Here is a 23659-nt window from a genome sequence, read left to right as displayed (position 1 = left end):
ATTTGCTTCTTTCCTCTGCCCCTGCCCCTACCCTAGTGCAGGCCCTCATCTTCTCAATCCTGAACTATTGTACTAGCTGCTGGGGAGGGACTGCCTGCCTCAAATCGTTCCCCACTCCAATCCAGTCTCCATTCAGCCATCAAAGTGATTTTCCTAAAACACAGGTCTGATCTGATCATGTCACTGCCCTACTCAATAAACTCCTATGGCTCCCTATGGTCTCCAGGATCAAATACAAAATCCTCTGTTTGGTATTCAGAACCTTTCATATGCTGTCCCTCCTTTTAAGTCTTCTCATACCTTCTACCCCACCCTAGGCATGATCTGTGACCCAGTGACCCTTGCCACCTGGGGCACTTCCTTGGGCTATCTTCCCCCACTCCCTGATACCCACCTTAATTTTCCAAGTCTAGGACTCAGTCAGTCAAAAACATTTATTAATGTGCCTGCTATGTACAAGGTACTGTCCTAAGCACTGGGGATACAAGAAGAGGCAAAAGACAATTGCTCCCCTCAAGGAGCTCACAATCTAATGGGGGCAAACAATTAGGAACAGCTCTAGAAAGGATAAATAGGAGATAATTAAGGGAGGGAAAGGCCTGAGAATTATTCTCCCATTTGACAGATGAGGAAACCGAGGCAAACAGAGGCTACACCACACAGCTAGTAGATTCAAACTCTGAGCTTTCTGACTCCAAGTCCAGTACTCTGATCCATTGAGCCTCTTAGTTGCCTCCTGCCTGGATTCTGTTTGACCCCTGCTCTGGACACCTTGCTTCAGGCTCTCCTGGATTATGACCATCCTTTGCACAGTGCCCGCCTACCTTGCTAGCCTTCTCATACTGTGCCCTATCCCTACACCCTCCCCCCATCTTCATACTTCTGTCCCCAAGGCCAGAATGCATTCCATCCCCCAATCTGTTTCTTGAAATCCTCCCTTCTTTAAAGGCCCAATTCAGATGTTGCTTCTCCCTCTTTCCCCACCCACACCCCAGCCCACCTCCCAGGTGAAAGGAAGCCTTGCCCTCCCCACTCCTTCCTCCCTCCCATTCCCTTGCAGAATTCCTCAGAGCCCTAGGTCTGGGCCTCTCCTTAGCTCTTCTCTCAACCAGAGTTATTTATGTCCAATGATCTTCCCCTCAGGGCCTCTGCTCTATCCCTCGGAGTATCCTCAGTGCACAACACTCAGGCCTTGTGAACAGGAAGCCCTGAATCAGTGTTTGTTGAATGAAAAAGTGAATGTCAAAGCCAGGCTATTTGACAAGGCATTTTCCTCCACCTCTTGTGTGGTGCCAGCTCTCCAGGCCTCAATGAGAGGCCTGGGGGTTGTACCTTGGCACTCCCTCCCCTCCTTCATCCTGATTGCCAAGAGCCTGCCTAAGTTCAGGGCCTCAGCATCACCCATCTGGAGTCTTCTTTCAAGGCATCCTTCTTAGCCCTACCCAGTACTCTTTACCAGGTTCCTGACATAACACCTGTGTTCCAATGGAGCCAAAAGATAGACTGTGTGAATGGGAGCAAGGGTGTAGGAAGACTGAAAGGGTAGGAAGGGGCCAGGTGATGAAAAGCTTCAGATGCCGAAGTGAGGGATTCCCTTTGATCCTGGAAGTGCTAGGGAGCCATTAAAGTTTCTTAAATAGGGATGGGGGGGATGACATGATCGAATGTGTGCTGTAGGAAGATCAACGTGGTAGCTGAGTGGAGGATGGATGGGGTGGGGAGAGTCTGGAGGAAGGCACCCCCCCCAACAGTTACTGCAGTAGTCCAGGCATGGGGGGATAAGGCCCTGCACCAGGAGACTGGTTGGAGTGAGTCATGGTGAGGCATCTGGGAGCCTGGGAGACTGGGGAGATGATGGTGCTCTTCATAGTAATAGGAAAATTGGGAAGAGGGGGAAGGAAAGGAATTCTCTTTTGGATATGTTGACTTTGAAATGTTCAAAAGGCTTGAGTATAGATGACTGGCTCAGGCAGAGATTAAGACTGCCTCCGTTGATCTGGGAATTATCAACACACTGATGATCCTTGAACCCATGAACCTATGGGAACCGATGAAATCCCCAAGTGAGAGAGATTACAAGAAGAATAGAGGTCCAGACAGACTTTGGGGGCATACCCATGGTTAGCAGGTGTGACCTGGAGGAGGATCCAGCAAAGAAGACTGGGGAGGACGACCGGGAGAGAGAGGGGTGTGATCTGGAGGAGGAGTCAGTCAAGGAGACAGAGGAAGAGTGGTCAGAGAGGGAGGAGAACAGGAGGGGGGGGTTGTCCTAAGAACCAAGGGAAGAGAGAGGATCTGAGAGGAGAGAGTGCTCCACCATGTCAAAGGCCACAGAGAGGTCTTTGTTCCTTCGCAGAGGTAGAAGGTTCTATCAAGAAGGGTCCTTTGAGATCATCCAGTTACTGATTTTACAAGTGTCAGATTTGGATGTTGTGCTTTCACCCCATCCCCCAGAGCCCCTTGCAGTAGGGGATCCCAGCTCCTCCTGAGGCAGCCCATTGCCACTGGGGACAGCTCAAACAGTTAGCACGTTCTAGCCTTCTGTTCTACTGCCTTCCCTTGTTCTGACTCAGGCTGATTCTTCTGCCATAGGAAGGCTTTTCAGGCGCTAGAAGACACTTATCTTGTTCCCTCTAAGCCTTGTCCTCTCTACCAGCCTTGAGGCTATGGGTCAGGGGTTCTTGGCTGATCAGTGGGGGGGAGGGACTCAAGGGTTCCAGGCCTGGGAGTAGGGAGGCACCCAGGCCAGGGTCCCCAAACTGATTCTTTGAGATAAAATTCCAGGGTGCCAGAGGGAACAGTAAGCAGACTGTTAGAGGTGGGAGGAGGGAACTTAGCAATAATGATGAGAGACTTCAATTGTCTCTGTCTCTCTGTTTTTTTCTCTCTCTGTGTGTCTCTCTCTCCCTCTGTCTGTCTCTCTCTCTCTCCCTCTCTCTGTCTCTGTCTGTCTGTCTGTCTCTCTCTCTCTTTCTCTCTGTCTCTCTCTCTCTCTGCCAAAAGCAGAGCAACTAATAGCTTCTTGTCTTTGCTTAATGATAATTTCATCCTTCAAAAGTTGAAAGAACTAACAAGGGAAACTTCTCTACTAGACGCGTTTCTCTGTAACAGGGAGAGACTGGTTGCTAGGGTGGGAATGATGAGAATATTGGGGGGATAGCAAAGGAAACAAATGTAGCCCCCCATTTCTGGCAAACAGATTTCCGAGGGTTCTGAGGAATGCTGGTTAGGAGGATCCTGTGTTCCAGATTCTCCAGGGTCATTACCATGTTCAGTGTGGCAGAGCCTCTCATTTAGGGGTAGAGTTGAAGTTTACAGTGGTATGTACATACACACACACGTGTGTGTGCACACACACATGCACACACACGCACATGCACATGAATGCACGTGCACATCCTGTCATCCTGTCCAATGATGTTCTACTCCCAGGTTTTTTCACATATATACATGACTTGTATAGTTCCTTGGTGTCTTGTACTGCCTTTTTTTTCTTCCCACAGCATTCTGCACTTGCTGGTGGGCATCCAGGGGATCATAGGTTTAGAGCTAAAAGGGCCCTTAGAGATCACTGAGTCCAACCAGAGTAGCAAAGGGAACAGCCAAGGTGACCCAGCTGGGATTCAAATCCAGGTCCTTGGCCTCCAAGCTCTGCTTGTCAATGTCCCTAAGTTCTTGCAGTTGCATTTGGGTGAACTTTTTACACACGTGACCCCTAACCCCCAATATTTTGACTATGTTTAAAAATTCAATTTAAATGAAATTTCATTTTTCTGAAATAATCATCCCATTGATTTCACCTCCATTCTGAGGGGATGAAAGAGGATGTGGTTGTGACTCAAGTGGAGACCAACAGTGAGGATGGAGGCAGGGACAGAGGGAAGACCTTGTCCCCCATTTAGGGTGGCTGCTTCATCTTCCATTGACAGACTGCCTGTTAGAAACTGGTATTGGGATTTTAGGGCCGATTACAAGGCCCTTGAAAAGAAAAAGAAAATAGCTTGATGAACCACCAGACCTTTGTAGGTATAAATATATCTGAATCGGGAGCTCCCCAGGGGCCCTTGTAGAACATTTTGTAATCAATTAGAGGCCTCGTATGTGAGCTCTCTGAAAACAGGGGAGGTGGTAGGCAGCCCGCCGAATGCCAACCAAACACGGACCAAGGAGAAGGCGTCCTGCCTCAGAGAATTTCTTGACTGTGTAGAAGTCCTTTTGTGGCCCCCCAAGACCCACCCCCTTCCCCAGGCAGTCCATCAGGTCTTTCCGGAACCCCTTTGTACACACACACACACACGCACATGCACACACACACACACACGCACACACACACACACACACACATACACACACAAGAATGCTGCCCATTTGTCTTTTTATTGTTCTTGGCTTTTAGCTTAGCTAGACCATTAAGTTTAACCCCCTCATTTTATAGAGAAGGAAACTGAGGCTCAGAGAGGGAAGAAACTGGTCTGAGGGCCCATGGCTTCTGAATGACAGCTGGAATTTGGTCCTCTGATTCCAAAGCTGCTCCTCTCTCCGTTGTCCCACAATACCTAACCTTTCATAGCTGGAAGGGACCGGGAGATCATGGAGTCTTTGCCTAAATGCCTCTGGTAGTGACTGAGCAAAGAAATTGGCCTCCCTGTAAGTCTGGAGCCAAGCCAACTAAGGCAAGTCCAGTTTCTTTTTCCTGCTTTAGTCTTTCAGATACTTGAAGATGGTACACATGTTCCCTCTTGGTCTCATCTTCTCCAGGAGGGCGATGCTCCATTTAGTCCTTCACTGGTGCCCTGTTTTGGGAGCCCAGAGGCTTTTGCCTTGTCCTTACTTCCACCAAAAGCTCAGCCCAGGCAGGCCTTTGACAGTGCTGAGTCCCAGAGATCCTCTGTTGCATGGCCCTCCACTGGCCCTGTTGAGTGGCTGGCCTCACCTCGCCCCACATCACCCTTCTTCACCATCTCCCTCTCTCCTGTCTAGGCTTCTGGGCACACTGTCCCAGGCTCTGCAGCTTGATATGAAAGAAGGGCTTTAACAAAAGCCAGAATCAAGGGCACTCCCCTCCACGGTGCCTCTTGAGGCAGCCCATCCCTGCCTTGGAACACCTCTGACCCTTAGCAAGTTTCTCCTGATTCCCAGCCCAGACTGGCTTCTCTGGAACTTCCCCTTTTGGTCCTTGCTCTGGCCTCTGGGGCTAATACCCCTCCCACCTGACAGCCCTTCAAACACTTGATGAGAATTCTCTGCTCCAAGTCCTCCACTCCCTCTGCATATGGCAGCTCAAGGCCCTCTCAAACCTGCTCCATTTTGACAATGTCCTTACTAAACTAGAATGGCTGGACCTGAGTAAAATACACCAGATAAGGCCTGACCAGGGCAGAGGGCAGTGCAATGGCTTGAAGGCTGCTAGGAAATGTGTTGGATGACTGGAGTCACAGGGGCATCAGGCCTCAGCTTCCTTTTGTGCAAAAAGGAGGGAGTTTCAACTCCCATTCAACTAGGTGAATGACCTAGTGGGCTTTTAACCTGAACGATATTTGTCCATTTCAGACTCAGCTCGTGAGCATGGCTGCTCTTTCCTGGTGACAGTAGCAAAGCTGGCATGTGAGCCCAGGTCTCCCACCTCCCAAGCAGGAATGGCTCTTAGGCCACAGTTCTGGGAGAAAGGAAGGTGGCATAAAATGTTGTATGGAGAGGCAGGGACCTTAGAGCACAAAGTGGAGGCCGAGGACTTAGGCGTCTGAAGGACCCTCTCAGAGTCTAGGAGCTGAAAATGATTTTCCTAACAATCCTAAGATGTTTTCATTTTTAATATGGTCAATATTGATTGCTTTTAACCCGCGTACCCAGAAGCTTTGGAGAGGGGGCTCTCAGCGATTTTTAAGTGTGGAAAAAGGGTTGTGAGGAGAAAGTCTGAGAGCCCCGACATGAAACGTAGAATGCCAGAGTGAGGAAGAGCCTTGGAAATGAGAACATGGGAGCTGGGAAGGGGCCTCAGAGGCCAAAGAGTCCAGACCTGAGGCCCAAGCCTGGAGAGGGAAGTGATTTATCTAAGGTTTCACAGAGAAGGTACTAGGAAAAGTGATTTACTTTTACACCTTAAAGCACTCATTAAGTAAATGGTTATAATTCCTTCTGATTTGGGAGATGGCTCACCTTAGCCCTGGGCCTGGCTTTTTCTCCTTCCCCCAGTTCTGAGAGGAATCAGTGAATAACAGAGGTCAGAGCTGGAAGGAAAGTGGGAGCTCTTGAGGCCACCACCTTTTACAGGCTTTGGGCCACACTGTCCACCATGGTGTGCCCCATCCCCCATGCCCTTGGTCCCATGTGAGCAGTTGCTGAGGGTCTCTGGTCCCTCACTGGGGAGGAGACAGTGGGTCAAAAGAGGAGAGGAAACCTTTGGAAGAGAGCAATCTCCTTCTCCTGGGCTACCATAATTCTCCAGGTAGAAACCAGAGCTGGAGGACAAACACTCCCTGAGTGCTTCTGGCTTTGGGTTCTGGGCAGAGACATCTTGGGGCAGCTATTCTAGAAGGGCCCTACCCTGAATGTCCACTCTCATTTCCCACCTCCTCCCCATCAGCTATGGCCTGCCTTGGTGCCCCTAGACAAGTGCCTACTAAACTCTGGCCATGTGGAGACAGCGACAAAGGCTAAGCAGATCCCATCCTCTAGAAGCCACAGGTCTGGAAATGCACAAAAGAACCACACTAGGTGGGACTGAGGGGAAGTCAAGCCTTGAAGGAAGCCAGAGAGGACATTGCCTGTGCAAAGACACTAGAGGCTTGGAGTGGGGAGATGAAGTATGAGGAACAGTTTGTATGGAAGGAACAGAGTGTGAAAGGGGGAGTGATGGGAAATCAGAGTGGGAAGGTGGCCTTCAAATGCCCAACACAGGAAATCCTCCTATTTGATCCTAAAGGCCATAGGGAGCCACAGAGGTTTCTGGAGCAGGGGGGTGATGTGGTCAGAGCTGAACTTTAGGACCATCATGTTGGCAGCTGTGGGGAGCTGGATTGATGAGAGCCAAGGTCAGAAATCAGGACACTGTTGTAGGAGCACAGATGGAAGTAATGAGGGTCCAGTGAAGGCTTCCTGTAGAAGGTGACTGGAAAGAAAACCTCATCCCTGTGCAGTCCCCAGCTCTGGCATCTGGGGAAGGGACTTCAGATTCCTCCCTGTGGCCCTAGGTGCTTGGGTTCTCAAGTGTTGCCATCATCTCAAGGCCCATTGTTATGCAACCAGCAGGAACTCTAACTAGGAGCTGGATTCAACCCAGAGATTCTTGGCTTTGAATTTCATCTCTGCCAGCTCTAGACTACCTGGGTGCCCTTGGGTGAAAAGGGTGTTGGATTGGATGCCCTCCAAGAAACCAGCCTTTCAGTCCATGACCCACTGAGGCGATCTGGTCCTTACAACAAAGTGACATTGGCGTGACTATAAGCACTAGACCCAGGCCTTGTAGGTTCTCTTTTTGCCCTGTGTGCTTGTTCCCATACATCTTGGCATGTGTAGCCATGGCCCCATAGATGGCTCATTTGACACAGCTCCAGAGTGTTCCGTCTCAGGTCTGCTTAGCCAGGTCCCAGGCCTCAGGCCTCAGGCCCCAGGCCCCAGACCCTAGGCCCCAGACTCCAGTGCTTCCTCTTTGGGCTCTTTCCAATATTTTGCTATTAGAAATATCATGCTGGGAAGAAGTTGGGCCAAATGTGATTTTCTCCCCTTTTGGGTTGTTTCCTTGGGGTCTTTTCCCAGAAGTGCCATGGCTGGGCCAGGGCAGGATGTCTGAGGGGCTAGTTACATTGCAGAGCCCTTTGGCATCCTCTCCATCCCAGGCTCCTTCAAACACTCTTTTGAGGCCAGTTAATTTTACAGGTGTCCCCCCATTTTTTAGACTGAAGTGGAGATGGAAAAGTGGGAACCAGTCCCAGAGGTGGGGCCTCAGCCAAGGAAAGATGTCAGTCGGCCAAGGCAGTGGGCTTTCTCCCAGCTCTGTTCTAAAGTTGCAGCTCTGCCTCCTGGAGTAAAGAAAAACCAATGTAGGACCTGGGACTGGCTGTAGACTCTGTCCCCTACCCCTTCACACCTGGCCTTTGAGGCCTGAGCCTTCTTGCTCCTCTGTTGGCAGTTCCAGGCCCAGAATCTCCAAAGACTTAGCTAAGTGACCTCTCACAGCTCAGGGTCTTCACCTGGAAATTCTTTTGTGTTTTGAAGATGTGATTCATAGATAGGATGAAATCCCTCTCCTAGTGTGGATAAGCAAATGATAAAGAGCCTTCCCCACCAATACTGCGAGGTTGTGCTGTTTGCCCAGGGTCACACAGTCAGCGTTTATTAGGCGCCTACAATGTGCCAGGCACTGTGCATATAAACAGCCAGGAGATGTCCAAAGCAGGACTTGAATCATGCAGGTTTCCTGGGAGGTTCATGATGGGCTTCGGTGTCCCAGGGGCATTCCCAGAACAGGGGGAAGGAAGACAGCGCCAAATGGTCTGCCCGATCTGTCAGGTATCAGTATCCCTATGAGCAGATCTGAAAGCATAATTGTGGGTGGGAGGCAGGGAAAAGGTGGCCGTAAGAACATCAGGGCTTGCCACAGAAGGGACTTTGAGGCCCAAACAAGGAAAGTGAAGCTGAGAGACTCACTCAAGGTCTTAGGACTCCCAGCTCCCAGTGCTAAGGGGTTGAGCCACTATGGGGACCCTGGTCCTCTGCCCACAGGCCCAGAGCTTTGGTGCTGGAATCTGGTTTGCTGTTAAGTATCTCTGTCTTTCTCTGCCTGTCTGTCTCCCTGTCTGTCTTTCTCTCTGTCTGCCTCTCTGCTTGTCTCTGTGTGCCCCCCCCTCTCACTCTCTCTCTTCCCCCCTCTCCTCTCTGTCTCTCTGTCTCTCTCTTTGTCTCTCTCTCTCTGTCTCTCTGTCTCTCTGTCTCTCTCTCTCTCTCTGTCTCTCTCTCTCTCTCTCCCTCTCTCCCCATCTCTCTGGTCAGAGGACCTGAGTCCAGGTGCTGGCAGCATGGGATAATGGATAGAGAACAGGCCTTGTGGGTCTGAGTCCCCTTTCTGACCTGCACCAGGTGTCAGGGCCTGGTCACACAAATCCCATGCTCCTCCCCATCAACACTCCCTGACACTGTAAGTGGCACATGAACTGCTGATCAGCCTCAGTGAAAGGAGTTCTTGCATAGACTCACAGATGCCAAGCTAGAATACAGAAGCAGGAATCATGCAGTCCTCATTTACAGAGAAGAAGTCTGAGGATTTGCCTCCAACACAAGCCATCTGACACCTCACCAGGCCCTCCTCCTCGTGGTTCCAGGAGTTGGAAATGACAGTGCCTCGCCTGGACTGGAGGAGGCTCACTCACTTTGTGATCTGCAGGGTGAGGCCTGCAAGGCTGAACTGCCTCCTTCCTCCCAAGAGGGGTGAGAGGGATTTTTCCCCTCTTCTCTCAGATAAACAAGTGATGCATTGTTCTCTCCAGGGTCCTCTTCCTGGTGCCCTGGGCCAGGGACGCTGCTGTTCCTTCATGTGGCTTCCATGGAATGTGCTCTTTGGGGGGAGGCGGGAAGAACCACACAAAGTAAACACGGCTAATCAAGGCCGTTCTTTTGTGTTTCTCCCTATCCAAACACTGTCAAAGAAGGAAAGAGCCCCCATTAGATTATGGCCTCCTTAACTTCATCCCCATTTCTGCTGAGCAGCAGGAACCATGGCTGCCTTGATTGCTTTCCCCAAAGGTTCCTGGACCTCAGGAATGCAGAAAGAACATAGGACCCAAAATCCCAAGACCCAAGTGCAGCTAGGTGGACAGCTGGGTGGCTCAGTGGATTGACAGCTGGGCCTGGAATTGGGAAGGCCTGAGTTCAAATTTGGCCTCAGACACTTCCTAGCTGTGTGATCCTGAGGAAGTCACTTTACTTTTGTCTACCTCAGTTTCCTTGTCTGTAAAATGAGGACATTAAGCACCTACTTCTCAGGGTTATTGTGAGGCTCGACGAAGATAATAATTGTCAAGCACTTAACACAGTGCCTGGCACAGAGTAGGCACTGTGTAAACGTTGTTGTCGTTGTCAGCAGCAGCAGCAAAGCTTGGCTGGTACCTAGCTCCTCAGACTTGCACAAGGTAGCCTTTGTTTCCTCATCTGTAAAGGGAATTTCCTGTCCTGGCATCCTTAGAGCATTCATGAAGTTGGCACTTTGGGGTGATCACTTCCGACTGTTTCTGCTCTTGCCAATCCCTGAGATCCCCCTGTTATTGAACCTTCACCATCCCTGCACTGGGGGCCTTGGTGACCTTGGCTGAATCCCTTTCCTTCTCTAGTCCTCAGTTTCCTCACCTGTAAAATAGGGGAAGGAATGGACTTTAAAGCCAGTGAAGCATCCTGTTCTGGTGTCCTCATCCTTGGCTCCCCAGCTGGTTGTCAAATGATTTGGGAATAACCAAAATGACTTCCCTGGGGCCCCCTTTTCCTCAGTCCCCGCTTTGCTTCTTGGCCTTTTTCTCAGCACCTCCCCCTTCCTTTTCTTCTTGGTTCTCAGTTCTACTGAATTGAGGGAAGTTTGCAGACTGACCCTGACTCAGAGCCAGCTAGTCTGAGTCAAATCTGGGTTCTCCCCAGTCTCAAGCCAGGGCAAAGGGGACAGTCAGGACCAGAAATGCCACTACTTGCTTCTTGGTGCCCACACTAATGCCCACCCCTATGTGGCCTGGCCTTGAATTGCTCTCATCGCTTCCCTGAAGCACAAAATAAGCGAACTGTTCAGTCTTTGACATTCTCTTCCTCCTCCCCCAGATCTAGAGCAGTGCCAGAACTTCAGAGGCAAAGAGCCTGGTAAGGTCAGGCCAAGGACTTCCTCCTTTCCTAGGCCATGAGAGCATTACAAAGATGAAGTCCCAGAGATGGCCCTACCTCCAAGGCCTCCAAATTAAGTGTGCTACGAAGGAGATGAGAAGCCCAGCCCAGGTGCTCTGATGATCCAAGGCTGAAGAGAATGGGGCCATCTTGGGGGATGTAGCCTCGGGAGTCGGGTAGGATTGAAACTTGGGCACAGGGGCTTCCTGGGCACAGGGATGTCCAGGACTTGTCTTGGACAAGGGGGAGTGACCAAGGCAGGATGGGAGGGGAGGTAAAGCTGCAAAGGGTGGTCCAAGCCAGATTGCAGAAGACCTTGGGTGCAGAGCTAAGGAGTGCAGAGTTTCTTTGGCAAGAAGTAGGGTGCCAATTTGGAGCAGTGGAATGCCATGATGAGAACTGTGCATTAGGCAGATTAGTCTGGCAGAGGGTGCAGGCTGGCTGGGGCAGGGGCAGGGAGACAAGGAAGGGCTGGGTGCTATAGTCCAGATGAGGGGGAATAAGGCTTGAGAGTAGGGCTGGTGAGCAGGAAGACTGGGAAAGGTGACTGATTGGCCATTAGGGATGCAAAGGGGACTGAGGAGGCAGAGAGAACCTTGTGTCTGTGGGACATGGGGCATGATGGAGGATGCCATTTACAAACTGGGGATTTGGGAAGATGATGAATTCAGTTTTGGACATGAGTTCAGTCCATCCATCAGCAAACATATACTAAGCACATGCCCTGTGTCTGGCACCAAGGACTCAACGGCCAAAGCAAGAACGCCCCTGCCCTCCTGGAATTCGTGTCTGAGGGACCAGCTGGGAAGCCAGGAGCAGGCATTTGAAACCATGGGGGCCAGAGCTCAGCCAGGGGCAGGGAATCAAAGCCACAGGATCTGAGGAAATCATCAAGGAAATAAATGTATAGTGATCACCCGTCAACAGGCATTTCTGAAATGCTTAGGAGAGCTCAGGACCTAGGACAGAGCCATGACTGGGGAACAGGTGGAAGAGGAGCTGGAGGATGCACTGCTGTGAATAAATCAAGGGAGCCAAATGAAAAATTCTCGAAGGGGAGAAGGATGAGGTTCAGGTAGCAGATGTTCCAGCCAGCTCAAGAAAGATAGGAAATATAAGAATAGGAAAAACTGGAGGGTTTTGGAGACAGGGGGCCCTGGTCAGTCAGTCATTGGACCTTGGAGACAGTTGGGCTAATAGATGTATAGTGCTAGAAGGTAGAGTGCTTGCTGAGGAGAGAGGCAGTGTGGCGTAGTAGAAGGGTCAGACTTGGAGCTAGGAAGCCTGAGTTCCCATGCTGCTTCAGTTAGGTGATTATGGGCCAGTAAGTTAGCTTTTCAGAGCCTCAGTTTTCTCACCTTCCAATTGGGAATACTAAAATGAGCATCCCTACACCCCATGGGCTGTTGTGAACCTCGAAGCACTAGAGCCCCAGAGGCTGTTATGATATGGGTGGAGCAGAGAGTGGGTGTTGAGGGAATGCCATCAGTGAGAGTGGGCTACTCTTTTTAGCAGTTTAATAGTGGGGGGGCTCCAGAGCACCAGGGGGTCAAGGTCAAAACCTGGCACTAGGGATCAGCAAACTGCTGGGCTCTACACCACCTCCTTCTCTTCCAATGCTAGGGAGCTTGAGCTGGCCTATTTATGTTTGCCCAGCCTCACCAGGTGATCCCCGAGGGCCAGAGCTGCTGTCAAGTTGGCAGCACCCAGCAAAGAGAAGGGGTTGGCAAGTACACTGTAAGCAAGGACTTGACTGTCCTGGGCTGGCTTCTCTCTGCTCTTTACTCTCTCACTTGATGATCTCATCTGTTCCCTTTGGTTTCATTAGTATCTCTACGATGATGATTCCCAGATCTACCTGACCTTGAGGCCTGCTATTTCCACTCAGATGTCCCCTATGGGATATCTCCAGCTGTATGTCCAAAACTGACCTTGTTCTCTTGCCCCACAAATCTTCCCTCTTCCAGCCCTCTCTTTCTGTCAAGGATGCCATCCTACCAGTCACTGGGGCTCACAACGGGTGTGCCATACTCACTGTTCCCCCACCCCACATGTTCATCAGCTGCCAAGTCTTGTCACTGTTGCCTCTACACCATCTCTTTTTCCTCAGCCTCATTCAGGCTCTCATCACTTCTCACTTGGCCTCTCCCACCAGCCTCCCCATTAGCTTTCCAGCTTCCTGTTTCTTCCTTCTCCCCTCTCCAGTTCATTTTTGACACAGTTATTAAATCAGGGTTCCTAAAGCATGTCAAAATCTGACCATGCCAATCTGCTGCTCAAGAAGATTCGGTGGCTCCCTCTTACCTCTGGGATAAAACCCAAATTCCTCAGCATGGCATTTAACCCTTTTCACTGTCTGGCTTTGTAGACTGAGCTGCAGCCAAACCAGCCCTCCCTGCTCAAGTTGTTAGCGTGTTCTTCTTTCCGAGATGATAGCAGGTTTTAGCCACTGCCTCCCTCCACTCCCAGGAGAATGGCAGCTCCTAGAGGCAGGGACTGTTGCGATTTTGTCTTTTTGAGTCCAGCCCCCAGCCCAGGGCTCGGCCTGAGAAATGAAATGAAACAGCCTGGACTCTGAGGGACTGTGCACTTTTCTCCTGCCGACCCCTCACAGTGGGGAAGACAAAGGGCCTGGGAACCTGAGAGCTGAATGCTTTCTGGACTAAGTGGGCCTCCCTTGGGGAAAAGAAGGGAAGGGGCTCTTGGTACAGATTCTGAATGGCCAAAGATGCCTGGGGGGCAGTGGGCCCAGGGCCAGCTCAGGGATGCTGAGCTGAGGAGCAGAGCGGGAAAGCCCTGGTTCCCAACTAGGAAAGGAAACACACACTGGTTTTCAAGGTATCTGGGGCCAGAGCTGTTGGAAATCAACTCTCTGGTCCCAGATCCAGGACAGCTCAGTGGGAGTGATGCTTTGGAGTTCTGGTGTCCCAGGCTAAGGCCAGTGGAGACTGTTAGGGCTGGAAGAGAGCTCACAGATCTCTAGTCCAGCCCAATGGATGAAAGGGCCCTCTCCAAGGCCACACAGAAGAGCTAAGATTTGAATGGGGTTCCTCTGACTTCAGATCCCACACTGCAGAAGTACCCTCCAGAGGCCATCTGGTCCACCACCACCCCCATTTCAAAGAGGCCTCAGGGAGATGCAGCTGCTTACCCTCAGTCACTCAGCTGGCTTAGAACCCAGGTGGCAGTCCTCAGTCTAGGGCCCTGGTCAGCCTCATGAGCTCTGCGCATCACCACCCCTCAGAAGGGCAGGTGGGTGGGTCAGCCTGAGAACAAGAGACTATCTTTTCTGGAGCCCCAGGAGCTGGAGTTGTCCATTGGCTCTGCCACTTAGTCTGACATCAGCCTCTCCTTGGGCATCAGTTTTCCCCTCTGTCCAATGAGAGGGTGGAGCCAGGTGCCGCCGAGGGTCCTTCTGGCCCCCTGTGTGGGCTCCCAGGGCACCTTCACTCCCCTTTCTGCGCCTGGAATCAAGACAATGTTTAGTCTCCAGACACCCCCACCTTCCTGAGTCAGCAGACTTGGAGCCCATCAGGGAGGCTGGAGTGACCTCCCCTCAGGCCTCTCCACTGGGTGGGGTCCCTTTGGACCAGGAAGTTGTGGAATTCTTTGAAGTGCGTCTGCGTCTCGAGCATTAAACGTGGATTTTGAAAAATTCCTTTTGGACACCCGCTTTATCTTTCCCAAACATCACTTCCTTGCTCCTTTCCTGAGTCCTGCCATGGCTGGGAGCCCAGGCTGCTCATTGGCTATTGGGGCAGGGCAGGGGGAGGGGCAGAGCCAGAGGAGTTGGGGGGGCTGTTTATGCTGCCTGCCTGTCCTTCCATCCTTCTCTCTGCCACCCATGCTGCTCCTGGAAGGATGTTGGTACCCAGGCTCACCCAGCAGCTGCTCCCAGCCTGGAAGTTTCCTTCACTCTGTTTTTAGAGCCAGGAAGGCTGGGCGTCCTGGACTAGAGCTTGAAGGCTCTGCCTAGGCCCTTGCATGGTGCCCTCAATGGCCCGACTGAGGAAGGGTGCAGCAGCTTGGCTAACTTCCACGGTAGGTGCCCTGGGCCTCACTCCTCTCTTCTCCTTCAAAAGCCCCTTTCTTGTCGCCTTCAGAAAAGCCATTGAGTGAGCATGGAGTGGGGGCAGTGGGGGGGCTGCCATCACCAAGGATGGTAGCAAGAGAGGGAGACAAGGGGTACGTGGCGGGGGGGTCAGTGCTTCTGTCTTCTCTTTGTTCCCAAGTGCCCAGGCTTGTGGGCCAACTGAGTCCTACCTGACCTCTAGGTGAGGTTACACTGGGATTTTTGGCCAAAGAAAAGTTTGACCAAGTTATTTAGTGGTACCATGACATAGTTTTACCTAATTCTATAGAATTCTGGTAAGGTGGCAATGGCACAGCACAGATAGACAGCTGGTACCAATATCAGCGAGCCCTGGGGTTGTCCCACCCCTGACACATACTTCCTATTTGACCCTGAACAAGCCACTTTACTCAAATCTTGGACCTAGGCACCTGCGACTTAGGGTTACAGAGAAGGTGCCAATCTGCATTGGTAGAGGGAGTTTCCTCACTAGGAGTAGCTTCTCCCAATGAAATTGCAGGCCTGAACCTCATCCCTATTCTCTCTATCGTGAAGCCTAGGATTTAGAGAAGGGGAAACTGAGGCCCAGAGATGGGAGTGCTGCCCAACCAGGAGGATCGAAGTGTTCGGGTAGCTAACTGCTGCTGAGTGGCACATGGACATCTTGAAGAATGTCCTCTGACCTACATACATCCTTTCTGTTCATGTGGGTCTAGGGGAATCCAGACTTGCCTTTTTTCTGTCTGACACCCTTAGAAAAGATGGTGATGCACTTTCCTGGACTGTCTGGGGGACCCTTGGGCTGCCTGGCTGTGGTAGAAGGGCTGTGGATCTCGAGTGGCCTGAGCAGATAGACTAAAGGAGAATGATTGAAAAAGATCTGGGGGCCATGCTGGGCTGCAAGCACATCTAGTACAATATGCCAGCTCCAAAGCACATGCCAACTTGGGCTTAGCTGAGAGAGCCATGGGGGCCAGGACAAAGGGCTAGGGTTAGGGATGTGTGTGTCCCCATCTTTGTCCTCTGTCTTGGGCAGACCCCTTCCAGGGCCGCCAGCTGAACAAGTGGCCAGGGCTTCCCCTGGTTTGGAGATTCTGCCATATGATTGACTGAAGGTGCAAGGGCTTGTTAATATGGCGAAAAGAAGATTTTGGAGACCCAGTTGCCATCTTCACGTGTTTGATGGGAAAAGGGATGAGCCTTGTTATGGCTGGCCCCAGAGGACAGAACCAGAAGTGGTTGGGGGCAGGGGCAGTGCGCAAAGGCAGATAGCAACTTTTTATAAGGAAAAGCTGACCAAGACAGCTGTCTCAAAGCAGCCTGGGCAGCCAGGCTGGGGCGGGGGTGTGTGCTCCCCAGAAGTTTTTAGGCACAGGCTGGATGCCCACTTGAAGCGAGGTTCTTGGGCAGGTACAGTTTGGGCTGTGTGACCTCCTAGGTTCTGGGCCTCCGGCCCATCTGCAGTCTGAGCCCAGCCCCTGCCTACTTTAGCTGCTCTGAGTGGTTCTTCTCTTGACCCCATGTTGACCAAGGAGATGGTGCTGAAGCTTGGGCTCTAAGGCTATGTGGTATAAGCCTGGCACACTCCTACTTTGTGCCATCTCACTGGTTTCTGGGCCCCCGGCATGACTGGGGAGGCTAGCTGACTCCTCCTGGACCCCAATCTACTTGGAGGAAGGTAGAAAGCTCTGCCTGGCCAGGATTGAGCTGGCCTTCCCTGTCTGTGGATGGTAACTGATAATCTCCTTGAAAGTCTCCAGGCTCCTCAGGGAGCTTGTAGTTTCTATAGCTTTCAGTCATACAGACGTGCCCTCAAAAGCAGGGCTCTGGCTTTCCAACCCAAATGGACTCAGTTTCTTCACTTAGAGATGATGGCCTTGCACTAATTCTTTGTTCCCATGATCCTAAGCTGCACTATCCTAAGCAGGCAGAGCAAATGCAGTGAGACAGGAGTGAGCATGATGTGTGTGTGTGTGTGTGTGTGTGTGTTTGTGTTTTTAAAGACTAAAATTTTCTGTGGATGCTGTTTCCTATCACTGCCACTTTCCAACCATCCATGTCCACCTGGACTCCCTTCTATGCCCCAAAGGTGTGGTTCAACCAGTCTGCGATTGTCTCAGCGCTGAAGTCAGGCTTGTTACTGTATTTCTTTCTCAGAGTTCCTGGGTGGCTCCCTCTTTTCATTCTGCACCACACTGCCCAAGCCTTCCCAAGGTTCAAAGCCCTTCCCCTGGGGATGGCTCCTTTCACTCTGGGGAAGCTTCAGCTGTTGGGAAGTTTGTTCCAACGGCCAGCCCCAATCAGCCTCTTTGCCACTTTTTGCCCCTGTTCCTGGTGTGGCTGTCTGGGCCCGAACATCCCTCTTTCACACTCGTCCACTCTGCATCTTCTGTTCAGCAGCCCGGTTGCCGACCCCCTTGCCCAGCATGGTCACATGGGGAGTAGGGCACAGAGCCAGACCTCAAATACACATCCAGGGACTCATACCTTGTCATTGGGTCCTAGAGAATCTTGCCAGGATTCCTCCATTCCCTGCCAGGGCCCTCAGATCTCTCTGTGACTGGCTCCTTAGGTACTCCTCAGTATCTTGGGAATGCATCTCCCTGCCAGCTGGGGATTGGCCTCTCTGAGTAGCACTCCTGACTTCCCCTTACCTCTGATGGTACAGTGAAAAGAGGGCTGAATTTCTGGTCAGAGGACCTGGATTCCAGTTCTTGGTCTGCTGTGTACTGCCTTTGTGACTTTGGGTGACTCCCTTCTCCCTGGGCTTCAGTAAAGGAGGCCTTCGTAAAATGAGGAGCTGGACTCAATGTTCTGTGAGATCCCTTCCCAGTATACCACCAAGTGTTTTTTCTGGAACTATTCTCTGGCAAAGGTGTCATCTGTTCCCAGTCTGGTGTCATTATAGCAGGTTGCTACCAGATCATTTGGTGGCATGTCCTGTGTAGGGGAGCATGGGAAAAGGACAGGCCTGAAGGATGAGCATCTCCTTGAGAAGCTCAGACACAGTGTCCTGCTAGGTCTGTTGGAGACAGGGAGGAGGGGACGCTTTCCTAGGAGTGAGTTGGCCTGAAGGCCTGAGGGGAAGTCTATGAAGTAGAGGTGGAGAGGCCAACCATGACCCTCCTCTTGTGCTCCATGCCTGAGCTGGGGCAGTGTGTATGTATGTATGGGAATGTGTGTGTCTGCATGTGGCCATGTGTGCATATGCTGGCATGGCTAAGGGCCCCAACATGAGTGGCATTGTGGGCCAATCGCATGTGTTTGAGAGGCCAAGGCTCCCAAATGAAGGTGAGGACAGACCCTGTCCCCTGCCCTGGTCAGACCAGTTCTGGTGTGTTTGGGGGAGTGGCAGTGGCTTCAGTTGGAAGAGCTGGGCATGTTTGGTGTGGAGAAGGGAAGACTCAGAGAACAGGATGGTCTTCTGAAAAAATTCTGTGTGGAAGAGAGGTTGGCTTTGCTCTCCTTGGCCTAAGAGCAGGACTAGGAGCAGGGTATCGTGAGTGATGCCTTCCCTGGAGGCCTGTGCGTAGAAGCGGGGGGCCCTCACCATGGCTCTTCCTTGGACTGGATGGCCATTTGGTGATGCTTTGGGGAGATATTGCCTGGGGGAACCCCAGCTCTCAGAGCTTGCCAGGGTTTCAGGTATTGGAGGCAGCTGAGGGTCCTGGGATAGGCAGGGAGGGACCACTCTTCACAAGATCTCTTTTGGGGCCTCCTTGGACTTTCCCTTCAGTGTGGGACAATTCTCATCTTCATTTCCTTTCGGAAGCCTGACCACATGGGCAGCTTGTCCAGTGTCCACCTGAAGGCTGAAGAGGAGGCCAGCTGGGCCATCCTTCCAGGCTGCCTTCTCCTCCCAAGGCTTCCTCATGCATTCGGGGGAGGGAGGTGGGGTGGGCCGGAAACTGCCTGGGAAGTGATTTCAGCCCCGACTCCCCAGGCTAACTTCCTCCCTATTCTTGTTGGCAGGAGAACCAGCCCCCTGGCCAGGCCACATTCATGGCACATGGCCAAACTGCTGGAGGGGCGCCCTGAGGCAGCAGCTACCTCCATGAACTCTCCTGAAGACCCCTTCAGCTTATCCTGGCATTTGGGCTGTGACGCCAGGTAAGTGCCAACTTATTCCTCCCAACTGGTGATGCTCCTTGGCCCTGGTGGCCCTACATTCTAGATCCCAGCATGGGATCTGCTCTTAGCTCTGCCTTGGTTTCCCAGTTTTGTCCTGCTGGGAGAGTCCTGTGGCCGCTCTGAGATTCGTCTTCCTTGTCTTGTCAAAAGAGTGGGTTGGGGAAAAGGAGGCAGTGGTGAACAGTGCTTTGGGGGTCAGAGGAGCTGGCTTGAAATTCCAATTCTGCTACTTAAAAGCTGTATGATCTTGAGGGTATCACTCGGTCAACTTCCCCGGGCCTCAGTTTCTTCCCCTGGAAAATTAGAGTGCTGGACTTGATGGTATTCTCACATTTTCTGGAGTGCTGTATAACCTCGAGATCAGAGCTGGGAATCCTTTAACTCTCCAGGAAATGAGGCAGAAAGGGTGGTGGGGCTTTGCCTCCTGGAAAGCTGGCTGCCCGACGTCACTCTTCCCTGTGGTGGGCACCTCAAAGGCCGAGGAAAATGGTGTGCCCATGGCCAGGAAGAGAATAATCTGTTGGGAGTGCTTGGAGGCTCTTGTGCCGTGAACACTTCCTTTGGGGTGGTCTGGCCCAGTACCCTTTTCTTTCTTTTGGGGTCTGATTTCAGCAGGGTGGGGGCAACTCATCTGTCACTCAAAGTCTTAGAGAGTTTTGGTAGTGGGGGGAAGTCAAGGGGCATTTGCCTGGTGTTACCTGACTGGCGACTTTTAGCGAGCCGCGGGGCTGGCAGCCAGGCCTTCCTCACTTAGGAGGCTGGCTGGCTGGGAGTGAGCAGGTTAGTCAGCCAGAGTCCCCCAAGTGCTGAGCGGCAGTAGTAACTCAAATCCAGAGCCAGGGACTGGAGCTCAGTGCTCTTTCCATGACAGCCTGGCGACTTTTGTGTTTCCTTGAACCCCTGGGATTTTCCCCTGAGAGGACCAGTACCCCTGCTAACCCATTCTAGGTCCCTGGGCCTGGTAACAGAGAAGGAGAAAAGAGGAGCCAGACTCTTGGCCCTTGTACCCAAGGGCACCCCCATTGCAGGGCATGGCCTCCGTTTCTGAAGGAGGCCATGGGACTCAGGGGGATGGCGCCACTGAGCTAGGAGCTCAGTGAGGGGCGTTTCGAAGGCTGACTCCAAGGGAAGGGAGGGCCCTGGGAGGGCAGAGACAGAGCAAACACCACTCCCACCCCCCAGAGTGCACCCCCGACCTTTCGTTCTCCCACGCTCAGGCTTTTATGCCCCTGCTGTGAATGTCCTCCAATTCGGTGGCGTCAGTCTGGTTGTCCTCTCCTCCACCCCCTCCTTCCACACTCTGCCTTTCTCAGTCATGAACATCCCGTCTTCAGGCACCAGCAAGCCTGGAGCAGTGGGAATGAGGTGTTGGTGGGGGAAAGGGAGGGAGTACAAAGGTTAATATTCCCATTTGTGAGATTAAAGGAGTCACTGAGCAGGCCTCATGGCTCTGGTGCCTTTTAGCCCTCGCGCCTCTGAGTGCCCATCTTTTCTGTTTCTCCAGTGACCCGTGCATGCAGTGGTGTCCACTGTCCCGCCACGGAAGCACTGAAAAGAGTAGCTCCATTGGCAGCATGGAAAGCCTGGAGCAGCCCAGCCAAGTGTGCCATGAAGGCCGCACCTCCCCCGTGGAGCACAGCACGTATCGCAGTCAGCGGGACTCTGCCTATAGCTCCTTCTCTGCAGGTTCCAGTGCATCAGACTGTGCCCTGCCCCTGCGGCCAGAGGAGATGGCAGCCTCAGACTGTAGCCCACTGGGCCTCGGGCTGGCCAAGGCCCCAAATGGCCTCTACCTTCACACAGGGCCTGATGGGGCAGCAGAGCCATTAGGTCACCAACCTTCACCCAGCCCCCAGGAGGGTCCTCTCCCTAGCCCTGCCCAAGGTCCTGGGGTCCCTCCAGGTCCTCCCCAGCCTCCAGTAAGGCGGGACAGCCTTCGGGCCTCCAAGGCCCAGTTCCACCAGACAGAGAAGCGGAGGGCCTCAGTCCCTGGGGTTGCCTTATACCCAAAGGAGAGATGGAACCCTGAGACCCTGCTGTCCTCAGACCTCCCCCCTGGGCCCTGCTGTCCCTGCAGCCAGGACCTAGAGGCCCACGAGGGCCACTGGAAGGAGTGTCTGTCTGACGAACAGTACCGTGTGGTGAGATGCCCCTCTGAGTCAGGCCACTGTGATCCTGGGCTACTGCTGAGGGACAGCACTCAGAAGACAGGGTGGCCTGACCAGGACCAAGTCATGGAAGAGCCCCCGCTCTCCAGCAGCCCTGGGGGAGAGACCGAAGAGGAAGAGGCAGCCATTGCCACACAGACCGCCACCCCTGCCCACCTTGCTGGGCTCACTGGCCACCGTCACAGTGCTCCTGAGCAGCTGCTGGCTTCTCAGATTCAATCACTGCACCTCGGTATTGAGAAGGATAGGGACGGTGAAGGGGCTGAACTGCAGGCCAGGCAAGAGGGGCATCGCTGGACCCTGTCCCCCCTCCACTGTACCCACCTGGGACAGAATAGCCCTTGCCATCCTATGGCAGGAGCCCAGAATAAGCCTGGCAAGAAGAAGGCAGTGGGGCAGGCAGGTGGTCAACCTTTGCCTTCCGAAAGCTTGGGTCAGAGCAGCCCTATTCCTGGGGGATCCTCCAGTGAAGCAGGGGCTAACCAGCTCTCTGGCCTGGAGGATGCTCCTCAGCAGGCAAGCTCTGATGAGGGCTTGGAGGCCAAGAACAGCTGCCTGGGAGACGTTCGCAGGAGCAGTGGGGCACGCTACCGCTCCACCCAGCAGAGGCGAAGGAGCGAACGCTTTGCCACCAACCTACGCAATGAGATCCAGAGGAGGAAGGCCCAGCTGCAAAAGATCAAGGCTGACTCAGAGGAGCCAGTGCCTGTGGAGGAGACAGAGGAGCCTGCTGAAGAGGCCCCAAGGCCTCCACCTCCTCAGACCCCCCAAGCCACCCCTGCAATTGTACCATCTCCACAGCCTCCAGTGCCTGCTGCTGAACCCTTCCCACCTCTCCCTGCCCCTCCTCAGACAGCTGTAGTGGCGGCTCACCGCCCACTGCCTAGCTCAGGAGACAGACTCTCCAATCAGCCCCGGCCTAATGGAAACCTGCTGAGGGCCAGGTCCTCGGAGTGCTTAAACCAAGTAACAGAAAGCCGAGAATTAAGGACCCCGCTGGAAGACCCTGGCAGCCCTGGCCAGAGGCCCTGGCAGCCTGCTGCTGGAATCCACCCCTGGTGCAAAGCTCCTGGGCATGGCCCTTCTAGGCCCAGGCCCCAACCTGGGATTCGGGGAGGCCGCTGGCGGTGGTCTCCAGAGCGGAAACTGCAGCCTCAGCTGACATCAATCCCAAGTGGTGTTTTGAACCTGAGTGAGGAGGAGCTGGGTGGCCCTTCTGGGGAGGAGGGCATCTTTGTGCCTTTCGCGGATAGGAAGAAGGTTTTTGAAGACACCAACAAGTCACTGCCACCACCAGCTTCATCCCTTGGACACAGTAAGCCCTTTACCCAGAGGCCGAAGCCACTTGACCCACCTGCCTTTCAGGCAGTGGGTGCTGGCTGCAGGGAGCTGAGGCGCCACTCAGTGGACCAAGCTTATCATCCCTTGGCCTCCCCGTCCCCTGAGCCAGTCACTTATTCAGAATGCTTTGTGAACAAGGAGCTGGAGCGGCCCATGTGTTACCAGCCCCTGGCACATTGTGGGGACTTTGAGTGCCTGCGGCCCTGCTCATACTCATGTGGCATTCAAGCAGCTGCAGGCCATGATGCATGCAGCTACTGCCCTGTCCTGCTGAAGAGAAGCCTGCTCAGTGGCCACCGGAACCACCACTGCCACCCTCAGCAGTGGGCTCGCTGCACAGCCTGTTGTCACCCCAGCCCCCAGCACAAAGTCGCAGAAGAGGCCAGGAATTCCTCACTGAAGGTCAGTACCAGCCTCCCAAGGTGGGTTTTGGGGGTGCTCTTTGCCCACTGATAACTGGGGACTGAGCCTGGCTTGATGTCTTCTCCCCTCTGCTCTCCTTCCTGCTTCACCCTGCCCAGCTCTCAGTGCTCAGGGTGACTCATTTGCAGTGGCCTCCTCTAGGGCATTCAGGCAGGCCATGTTCTTTCCTGTCCCAGACAGCTGTCCAGGGTTGCCAGGGTGGCCCATCCCTGTGTCAGATGGCACTTAGGGTTCTTGTGACAGTGGGTGGGATGGAGTCCCACCTTGTCCTGGAAGCCCCTTGTATGGCTTGGCTAGGCTTGACCCATTTTGGCCCATGGGCTTGGCCTGTTGGCACTGGCCTAGTAGAGCAGTCTGTCCTCTGCACCAGAAAGGACCGCATTGTGGGTATGGAGGGGGCAGTGCCCAGCTCAAGTAGCCATGGTGCCAGAGCCGCATTTAGCCATGGGTGGCAACAGCTTTTTTTTTTCTTTTTAATTTTTTAATTTGCAAGGAGCTGTTGGCTCAGCTTCTCTTGATTTGTGAGACAGTTGCTGCAGGAGGGAGAAGTTGCCAAAGGCCTGGGTGGGACATAGATGGATGGTGTCGAGAGCTGATTGGAGAGGCAAGTGGCAGCCAAGCCCTAAGGCCAAGAACCTTGGGAGCAGAGAAAACTTGTCCTTAAGAATCA

At 53.0% G+C, this 23659-nt stretch overlaps 1 protein-coding gene across 1 annotated transcript in view; it reads left to right on the top strand.

Moving 5' to 3' along the window:
• The window catches only part of SHROOM4 (shroom family member 4), a 116123-nt gene that overhangs the window by 77014 nt on the left and 15450 nt on the right, over positions 1-23659 (top strand). Inside the window, exons 3-4 of the mRNA XM_072626650.1 lie at positions 18899-19036; positions 20562-22968. Of these exons, the coding sequence (XP_072482751.1) occupies positions 18899-19036; positions 20562-22968 (2545 nt within the window). The remainder of the gene's footprint in view (positions 1-18898; positions 19037-20561; positions 22969-23659) is intronic.

The sequence above is a fragment of the Notamacropus eugenii genome, chromosome X (genome assembly GCF_028372415.1).
Source record: "Notamacropus eugenii isolate mMacEug1 chromosome X, mMacEug1.pri_v2, whole genome shotgun sequence".
NCBI lineage: Eukaryota > Metazoa > Chordata > Mammalia > Diprotodontia > Macropodidae > Notamacropus > Notamacropus eugenii.
This window is presented reverse-complemented; position numbering and strand designations above follow the sequence as displayed.